Consider the following 10,644-nt stretch of genomic DNA (forward strand, 5'->3'; position numbering starts at 1 on the left):
GGATTTCATAAGAAGGACCAATATAGGGTAAAGCATCATTTTGAAGTTCTAAGCATAATACATAAAATCCATCCATCCATCCATCCATCCATTTTCTTCCGCTTATCCGGGGTCGGGTCGTGGGGGCAGCAGCTTCAGAAGGGAGGCCCAGACTTCCCTCTCCCCAGCCACTTCTTCCAGCTCCTCCGGGGGAACCCCAAGGCGTTCCCAGGCCAGCTGAGAGACATAGTCCCTCCAGCATGTCCTGGGTCTTCCCCGGGGCCTCCTCCTGGTGGGACGTGCCCGGAACACCTCACCAGGGAGGCGTCCAGGAGGCATCCTTACCAAATGCCCAAGCCACCTCAACTGGCTCCTCTCGACGTGGAGGAGCAGCTGCTCTACTCTGAGTCCCTCCAGGATGACCGAGCTTCTCACCCTATCTCTAAGGGAGAGCCCAGCCACCCTGCAGAGAAAACCCATTTCAGCCGCTTGTATCCGTGATCTCGTTCTTTCGGTCATGACCCAAAGCTCATGACCATAGATGAGGGTGGGAACGTAGATCGACCGGTAAATCGAGAGCTTTGCTTTTTGACTCAGCTCTCTCTTCACCACGACGGACTGGTACAGCACCCGCTTCACAGCAGACGCTGCCCCAATCCGCCTGTCGATCTCCCAGGCGGATTGGGGCAGCCGCCTGGGAGATCTTCCCTCCCTTCTTCCCTCATTCGTGAACAAGATCCCCAGATACTTAAACTCCTCCACTTGAGGCAGGACGACCCCCCTGACCCGGAGAAGGCACTCTACCCTTTTCCGTCTCGAATATCCAGTTTTTTAATATAAATTTATGCCTTTAAATATTGAAAATTGGATTTTCAGTATTTAATGAAATTTATGACTTTTCAACCCAACAGAACATTCAACTTTACTCATGTATAGATGTGAAATTAGTCTAAAAATTATGGAGATTTTGGGTGGTAATTTAGTCCTCTGTTTCTAATTATATATTTTTCTTTTATCTCCAATGACCCTAACGCTCTGTTGTATAAAAGAGGTATCACAACATTCTCGTTATTGTTTTTTTTTTTTTTTTTTTACATAGATTCCTTTCGCATAATCAGGAGGGTTTTCCTTTACTAGTACTGTAGACTGTCAGTCATGTGAAAGAGACACACCTGGTCCTGTTTTTGAAAAGATTGTTTTACTTTTCTGTTTTTGTTAGCATGTCATAACAGTCATGACTCTGTCACACAGCAACAGTCTTCAGTCAGGGGCCTCTTGTGATTCACTGGAAGACAGACTGCTACTAAAGATCCTTCCTGCCCACAGCATCACTGCCCAAGAAAGTGGGATTATGAGTTACTTACGACAGTACTTATTTTCTTTTTTGTTACTTTTAACTGAACTGAATTTAAGTTAGATTGGGAAAAATCACATTTTTAATTCCTCCAGATAGGTCGTTCACTGTTCAATGTTTTATATAGTACTTAGAGTTAAATAGGAACTAACTTATTTAACTCTAAACTAGTTAAATAAAGCTAGGTCTCATTTAAGAACCAGCTTAAACAAGCTAGTTCTTTAAGCTAGCTCTTAAAACTAGCTTATTTAAACTAGTTTTTTATCAAAGAACTAGCTTAGTTCTTATCTAGTTCAGGTCAGACATTTACAAAAATTGGAATAAAAAAAACCCTTTGATGTGACGTCATAAGGAAAGAAAAATATAGGATTAGAGTGTCATCACAGTTTGTCTCAGTTCAGAAGTAAGCTTCTTCTGTGTTTCAAGATCCTAACGACGTCACCGCATGGAGAGAAGTCGACTTTCTGCCTTTTCTCGCCTGTCGATATGTTTTTGGATGAGTATTTGATCAGGGCGGAGCGAGGGTGGGGGGGCGCGCCGCTGACAACAATCACATGATTGCCTTTGTTGCTTTTCATGCAAATATATTTACAATGGATTCAAAGAAGAGAAAAAAAAGGTTAAAGGGTGAAGAAACAACAACACTGCAGATGCATTTACAGGCACACCCAGTCAACTCACACACACACACACACACACACACACACCCAGTCAGTGTGCAAATCACATGAGAAACCTGAAGCTGAAGGCTACCAGGCTCATAAAGCTTCCTGTTGCAGAGCGGGGAGATTCGTGTGAGCCTCTGCCGTCTTTCCTCAGGGTGTGCCACGCCACCACCCGCAACACTGGATGTTTTCATTTCACCCAAAAATAAATAAATAAAATAAAATAAATGAGCACCCATTTAGGATGCGGAAAAAACCCTGTGAGCCTTTGTATTCCCACCGAGCGAACCACAAGACAGGGACGGTCCGGCGCCATGTGACTGCATCCCACTGCCAGCTTCCAGGGGAGAACAACAGGAAGATTCAGCGATGCTCAGAGTTCCAGCGTTTCCCCGCTCCTTCTTTATGCCTCAAGGGTAGAGACTCTAAGCCTTGCATAATGCATTATGAAAAGAAATATTTATCCCTCAAAGATCCTGGCAGCAGACTGGGGACATTTTTTTCTAACACCTACATACTGTCACAAGGTGTTTCCCACAGGGATGGAACGATTAATCGGAATAATCGCGTTGAATCGATTATTGAGATAATTTAGATAATTCAGCTAATTTAGTGATCGATTCAGCGTTAAATGGAGGACTCAAAAAAAGAAGTCGTTTTCTGAAAGAGCAACGTACTCAGAGCAGTAATTAATCCATAACTGTACAAAAAATTATATAAAGTTTCTATACACTATGTCGAACAGAAACATGTTGATGTTAGAAGTAATGTTTTAGCTGCATCCTTTGCTGCAAATGACCAAGCTTACTCCACAGGAATGCTATTTTATTGAAATTAAGCAATAAAATTTTTATTTCTTTTATAAAAAAAGGAACAATATTATTTATTTGGATGTTTTAATGTAATTCTAATAAAACAATTAGCTGAATGTGGCAATTTTTCATCCAATTAAAATGTCAGAATAATAGATAGACTAACCATAACTAAAATGATCGTTAGTTGCAGCCCTGTATCCCCATAATCTATAACATTGCTTCCATTAATAGACAATTTGAATACAATTAATTGAACTCCAGTGCGTTTTGAAGTACATTTTTCACTAATTCCTAGCTAATATCCTGCTACACAATGCACCGTCTTGCTATGAGAGGATGCTGCCCAGCTGCTCACCTGGTGTTGGTTGTAATTGTTCCTCTGCTGCAGGAAGGCCCCCTGCTGGGGGTGCATCTGGGGACTGACCGGGGACCTGCGGCTCTGCGGCTGCTGAGGAACGTTCATCTGAGGCGAGAACGGACCGCCGAAGCCCTGCACGTTAATCCCGGCGCACGGATTAGCCGACACCGGCGAAAAGCTCTGGAAGAAGGCCGGGTTGATGGAGGACGGGATGCCCGGGTAGAAGCTGTTCTCGGAGTCCGTGCTGGGCATCTGGCTGATGGCGTTCGCGTGCATGGGGTTGATGGAGTTGGCCGCCGGTGGGGGCGAGGAGCTGGTCTGCACGGACCAAGGGGTGCCGAAACCGGGGAGGGAGGGCGAGGACGGGCCGCTCTGGATCTCCTGGGAGGAGGGCAGGTTGGGGAAAGCGGCGCTGAGACCCCCGGACAGCATATTGCCGGTGCTGCTGCTGCTGCCATTGCCGTTATTCAAGTGGTGGGCGATGGGGGAGTCCATTTGGATCTCGTTCAGATTTACAGAGGGAGGCGATGGCGTCGCAGCATCGGCTTCGGCCGCCTCCACAGCAGAGTCGCGGGGGTCAGCGGCGCTGGAGAAGGGCTGCAGGTGACTGAAGCGCCCCTGGGGCGGGGGGGACTGCTCGGCCGGGGTGAACTCTAACTGCTGATGTATGCTTCGCTGAAGGTCACAGAGGGACTGCGTGTGGGAGAAATGCTCGGGGAAAGCGATCTTCTGGGTTAGGTGGCTGTAATCCGACGTGAAGGAGCTCAGCTGGCTCTCGGTCTGGATGGCTTGCTTCGCGGATTTGCTGACCGAGCCGCTGCTGCGGTCCTCCTCCTCGGCTGATGGGGGTAACTGCGCGGCTGTCACCCCCACAGGCTCATCCTGCATGTTGTGCTGATGCGCAGTAGCTGACAGGAAAAGAGGGACGCAGCGACGCTCGTGAAGGGCGAACCGAGGAATAAATTACTCTCGGGGAAACTGGCAGGGCGAGGCGCCGTATCCGTGCGGCGGCTAATTCTACGAATACCAAATTCGACGTTTTAATTCAGCATAAAAGCGTTTTAAATAATGTGTACATTCGACCGCCCGTGTGTCTGCGTGTGGTCCTTTCAGCGGGGGAAATATGAGTGAATTGGCTGGAGGTGGAGGGGGTCAGGCCTAGGCAGAAATACTCGCCTGGTTCTCGTCGTAATCTCTCCTCGTCTCGGCGGTCTCACTATCTACCTAAACACCGAGCTGTTTCGGCCTGGTTACGCGTATCCTAGCCGGCGCGGCCCATTCCTGTCCGAACCTTGCTGCCCCCCTCCTCCGGTGACCGGCTGGGCTGCTGCGGCAGAGGATTAAAGATCCCCGACTCAAACCACGTCACGGCCGCATCACGCCTCCGTGCGCCCGCCTCGAGCCTGGAGCCGCAAAGAGAGCCGCATTGTTTACGTCACTTTTTCATTATTCATAAAGTGCAGTAGGCCTACACACCCTCACTACACCCCCTAAAGTAGCCTACAGCTGGGCGAGGCACCATATATTACCGTATCGTTGATTAATCCTGCCTTATGGAAGTGTATTCAGTCAATGAACGCAGTCACAAGCCTGTACATAGCCTACAGACTACATTGCCGAACGCCAAAAGTGCCACAAACATAAATATATACATGTAATAATTATTTTTAAATGTCAGTATAAAAATGTAAAAGAATTTGGAAATATACATTAAACACCTGGTTACATTTAATTACATATGTCACTTGATTATTTTAAATGATTTAAGTCTAATTATATGGATTAAAAGTAAGTCAGACTAAAATTATTTATTTTTTATTTTATTACAGCAGTTTCATGGTTCCTGTTTTCCACTGTGCTATGCTTAGGGGCTTGTGTAGAATGTTTTTATTTTGGTGCTCTAAAATGGCTATTTTTGTATGGCCCATCAATCATTTAATCACACAGTTAAGTAGTCATTTATTGATTTGTTATTTTGATTATAGTATTTTTGGCTCAGCATCAGTCAATGAGAGGGGGTCACACTACAACTGTTAAGAGCGGTTTACCTGTAGTTAACTTGCTGGACAGGTTAACAAATTAAGCATCACAGTCTACTAAAAGAGCCACAGTGGGATTTGAAACTATTTCATGGTATGCAGCAAAAAAGAACCATAAAATTATTAAATAATACTATAATAACATGTAACTTTAATGTGTCTTAAATTTTTATGTTATTGAATACAAAATAATGATTAACTTTTAGATTTCCATAACTGACACATTAAAAATAAATAGGCTCTTTGTACATATTTTTATATGAATTTAATCTACTTTATTGAATTTCGTACTTATTAATCATATAAATATACATATAATGACCTTCTTGTTTATTTGATTTTGACACTTTTGTTCTTCCATAATGAACCATTGTAGAACATTGTGGACTATTTAATTTCTTAAACTATTGTTATTCTAAATGACATGTTCTATTCAGAATGAACTATTTCAAAACCCAATTTCATTTTTAAAAAAATATTTTATTTAGCAATTAACCTTGAATTTGGCCAAAATTCCGTTTTTGTTCTCAGTTCCTCGCTGTAAGCCTAAATATCAAAAGGCTACATTTTCCTGAGCTCCTGCCAATCAGTATTCAGTTCACAGCCACCGTGCGTACGTCTGCGGCAGCGTCACGTTACGACGCCAGCTTCTAAATATAGTTTTCTATGTCAGCTCTTGATGTGGGGGGAGACAAATCTCAGTCGATGGACAAGCAACCCCACCACATGATCTGCCTCCTAAATGGCCATCACCGGCAGCCCCGGGCCTGCATGGCTGCTGGGGAAGTCTATTTCTGTGCAGATGGAAGGATTAGATTGTGAATCCTATACCTGACAGAGGACGGGGGAAATAAAAGTCATAGGTTCAATAACATGAATTCAATTATTGCCCTTAATTTTTTCCTTGTTAGCCTTAGAGGTCAAGGATAATAATAATAATAATAATAATAATAATAATAATAATAATAATAATAATAATAATAATGATAATAATGATAATAATAATAATAATAATAATAATAATAATAATAATAATAATAATAATAATAATAATAATAATAATCTTATATTTTTTGGGTTTTGGATTATTGTAATTTTTTGAGCAATTGATTTTCTTTTGAGTAGTTTATCCAAGCATCAACATTAAAATGAAAATCAGAAAAAGTTTATTTGACAAATGAGAAATGTCCTAGGTTGTGATCTATAATGTATCCTGAGCTCAGATTCAAGCAGTGACAATAAATAGGTGCAAAACATATCTTTAGATTGTGACAATATTAATATACCTACAAATGTTTTAATAACTCCTTTCTGTATGAACTACAGAAAGGAGGCCAGTATTTGAAAGAGCACAGAAATTCACATTGAAAAAACCAAACAAAAAAAAACCAAACAAAAAAAAACATATATATATGTATATATATGCAACTCATTTAATGCAACTCATTAAAACATAAACTATTCTGTAATATATTTGTAATAATGACTAACTAACATAGTTAGTTTCACTGGGGAGCAACTGGTGTTGCCAGAAAAAGTCAGCCACATCCCTGGCCTCCTCCGGTGGCGACGCTCCTTCTTATGACAAAGTGCTCTGTGTTTATTGTGCCTGTCCGGCAAAGTGTTGTGTTAACATGGCATCGTGTTTGTTTGAGAACAGCGTGTCGGGGATCGTCACAAGACAGAGTCCAAGAACACGTCCTTGTGGTACACCCAGTGTGTCAGTCTCCCATCTGGTCCCAGCTGTCATACTTATAGCTTATTTAGCCACAAACTGCAACCAAAAGTTGCTTACTGACAAAAAGCCACAAGTTTGCCATAATTACATTTTGCTGTTTGTTGCAACACTGAGACAAGGTTTTCTGAAATAAATGCATCGTCATCGATTGTTATTCCGTTCTGGTTGGGGGATTGCTTCCCCCCCACGGTGTGAACTCATCACCCCTTCTTCTCCAAACCCTTGACGTCTTACTTCACCTCCTCCCTCCTCTTCCTCCTCCTCGCACCTTGAGCTGCTTTCCAGCTGTAAGCGAACACCCCAATAATCGGGGTCCCAGATGGGACGGTCCAACCAGTGGGAGAGCGGGGGCAGGTGTGGTGGTTGCTGTATAGCCGGTGAGCACCAGTGATTAGCCAGGCCCCGTAAAGTGCTGGAGGGAGTTCACAGAGTGCAGCCTTTCCAGCAGCTGGTGTCTGATGGTGAGGATGAGCTGGGGAAACAGGGAGGGTGGGGGGGGCTCGGCCTTTCCGAGCGGGACTGCGGAAGGGAAGTAGAAAAAAGGAGGCGGATCCCAACGAGGCTGCAGAAATAGAAACGTACATCAAAAAATGCAGCCTGAGCAGAATCCCTATTTAGTCGCTGTCTGTAAAGACTTGATGACAAAGTGTAGAGCGTTCATTTTAGTTCATATTTTCAAACCAAACCAACGTAAAGCTGCAACATACACTTTAATGAAGTTTACGTGTGCTGCTGCTCTCTCTTATCAGCAACACACCTGGCCTTTCAAACCATATCAAATTTCAACATGCTCCTGCAGCCAGCTCTATTTAGGCCTGTGCCACGCTGCAGCTGCAGTCGTCATAGCAACAGGTAATCTGCATCTCCTTTTGTATGCCTGATTAGTCTGTTTAGACTAAAGGCTCTGTGTCAGACTCTGTGTGTGTGCTTTAAGAGGGCCGGGCTAGTGCCATTGATCAGCTGGCTGAAAAAAAAAAAAAAAACATCCATCAGTGCTGATGAGGGCTTTTGGATTGACATGGTCTGTTCCACCTCCTTTAATTCAATCCCTGCTTACCGACGTCACCTGGTTACGAAGACGTCGTTAGGCTGAGTTTTGTGGATCTCTAGAAAATCAGCATCCTATAATCCGATAATTAACTCGTGAGATTCACATTCACATCCATTCACATCTGTAACTCCATTCACAACACTTCTTTAAAGAAATCTCTATAATATGGGTTATGACAACATTTAATTAATCAAGGTTTTTTTTTTTTATTATGTCGATTCGGATGTCAATAGTGATCTACTTTTGCAGGCTCAAATTTCTCAGTACCAACAGTGAGATTGGTGCATATTATGGAGCAAATTGTGGCAGATGACAAAGTTGGTCTCTTTTGTATGGAATCATGGGAGTGCCAAAAGTAACAAAATAATAATAATAATAATAATAATAATAATAATAATAATAATAATAATAATAATAATAATAATAATAATAATAATAATAATAATAATAATTCTGCACCCTTAATTTTTCTTCTTGCTTGTACACTTTACTCTGAGAATTTATCCCAGGCTGATTCAGGAAAGATTATATGAACAATTAAAAGACAGCAACTCACTCGTTAGACAGGGGAAGCACGGGGATATGGATGAAACAAAAACAAAATAAAATAGTGGTAAAAGTGTCTCTGAACAATTGTTCTATATTTTACACCAAGTATAGTCAAGTTTGATGTAATTTAATTTAAACATATACAATATCCATTAACTTTTTGATACTTCCCATAGCCTTGCTAGTAGCATGCAAACACCCAGATACAAAGATATGTAGGAATTTGGCGATTTTTCTGAAACAAAAAGCCATTTAAAAAATAGAAACAAAATGCACCTATTAATCAGCCACAGATACAAATCTGCCCTTTTTAAAAATAAATCTACTGTGATTGGTGATTGGCAGGTCCAAACGGTGACAGACGTGACCTTTTCTTTCTGCTAACTAAATGAATCAAAACTAACAGCTCCCACCATTTTCTACCAGTTTATTGACTAATAGCATGTACTTTGATGCATTTTGTTTTGCAAAATGAAGGAAAATAAGCTAAAATGAAGGGACATACATTTTCCTAAATAACCTTCTGCACATTTTGTTTTTTGTAGAATCGGAACCAGTCATGATCAGAACCGGCAGGTCAGGCCTCATAAAGAGAGAGAGAAAAAAAGTATTAGTGTATTTATCTCAAACAGCAATTAACAGTTGCTCTGCATGAAGCGGTTTTTAACAATAAATAATTTAACTGTTTGTAGTTGAATTATTTATTGTTACTATGCTATAGTCCACAGGGGGCTTAGGGAATTTGCTAAAAGTAAAAAAACAACTAAACGTCTTTTTGTGTCTTTTTGTCCAGAATTTTCAGCATATAATGGAAAACTTACCGTGTTATATGTCTCTCACCTCTGATCCAGTGCGATGTACAAAGTAACGGATTGCAGTTACTTTGTATATCATTACTTTGGAATGATCCAATCGGCAGATATGAACTCAAAATAGAGAGCCTTCTGTCCTGTTTTTCCTGAGTTAGATGAACTTTCAGAACTTAAACATGAAAATTATTCTAATCAGAAGATCTAAAAGTAGATAAAACCAAAGCTAATTTGTTTTGCTCCTTTGACATAAAGGGACAGAGGAAATGTGTTTGTATACATTTTGGAGTGTTGGACATTGAACCTTTTTATCAAAAGAAACGGTAGAAAATGAATGTTCCATCTCTCGACTCTAATTTTGTGCATTGATCCAGCAGTTTGGAGTCGGCTGAGTGATGGGAGGGGTTTCGTTCCAATTTGTGCCCAGCTTGGCCTCCAGGACCGAGGTGTCTTTGTTGCCATAAACTGTCCCTTTGTTGCATCTCTCTGGCTTTTTGAATGGGCCTTTGTGTTTGCTGACTGATAAAGCTTCTGCAAACAGCCATCGTGGTCACACACACACACACGTGCATGAAGTGAAACACAGAGATATGCAGCCAGGAGGTGTCGATAATGACGTTACGTCCACGTTGTAAACTTATTTCGTTTTCAGTCTGGAGGTCTTGATCATGGATCAGGTTCACTATTTCTTCAGAATCAGTCAAAAATAAAAAATAAAAATTTAAAACAGTCATGACAGACTTATATTTATTGTACTTTTTATGGCCTGATGAAGAAAGATTGAGTTTAGCCTTCTGTGAGGTGGGGTTCGACGTTGGGCATAGGACATGGTTGCCTTCTTACACATTTACTCTGGTTTTGCTTGTTTGTTACATTTTTCAAATTCATTTCAAATTCATAAATACTTTCTTGATCCCAAAGGGAAAATTGCATGTCACTATAACTTATGTTAAATCAGGGTTCTTCAAAAAATTCATTTAGACGATGACAGCCAAAACGTCGTCTAAACGCCTTCAATGATTCACTCGCCTCAGTTCAGATCAGAGGAAAACTAAACAAAAGTTTTGGAGTGGCCTAGTCAAAGTCCAGACTTAAATCTGACTGAGATGCTGACCTTCTGCTCTGTCTTCTCAAACCACCAGTCGGCTGTGGCAGATGGCTGCTTGCACTGGGACAGGCTCTGGTTCTGCTGGAGATTTCTTCCTGTTAAAGTGGAGTTTTTCCTCTCCACCGTCGCCACATGCACGAGGGATTGCTGTAGCGATTGTCGCTCTGCGCTCATCCAGG

At 41.8% G+C, this 10,644-nt stretch overlaps 1 protein-coding gene across 4 annotated transcripts in view; it reads right to left on the reverse strand.

Annotated features, from left to right (window-relative positions):
* cpeb2 (cytoplasmic polyadenylation element binding protein 2) overlaps positions 1 to 4,704 on the reverse strand; it is a 25,829-nt gene extending 21,125 nt beyond the window's left edge. For 2 of the 4 annotated variants that reach the window (XM_015043955.1, XM_015043954.1), the window contains exon 1: positions 3,169 to 4,704. In XM_015043955.1, coding sequence (XP_014899441.1) covers positions 3,169 to 4,059 — 891 coding nt within the window. In that variant the 5' untranslated portion in view covers positions 4,060 to 4,704. The remainder of the gene's footprint in view (positions 1 to 3,168) is intronic. The other 2 variants (XM_015043957.1, XM_015043956.1) reach the window with 1 other exon arrangement.
* Positions 4,705 to 10,644: the final 5,940 nt, after the last annotated feature.

This window comes from Poecilia latipinna, unplaced genomic scaffold, assembly GCF_001443285.1.
Source record: "Poecilia latipinna isolate Pla-1442-1.1 unplaced genomic scaffold, P_latipinna-1.0 Scaffold657, whole genome shotgun sequence".
Lineage (NCBI taxonomy): Eukaryota > Metazoa > Chordata > Actinopteri > Cyprinodontiformes > Poeciliidae > Poecilia > Poecilia latipinna.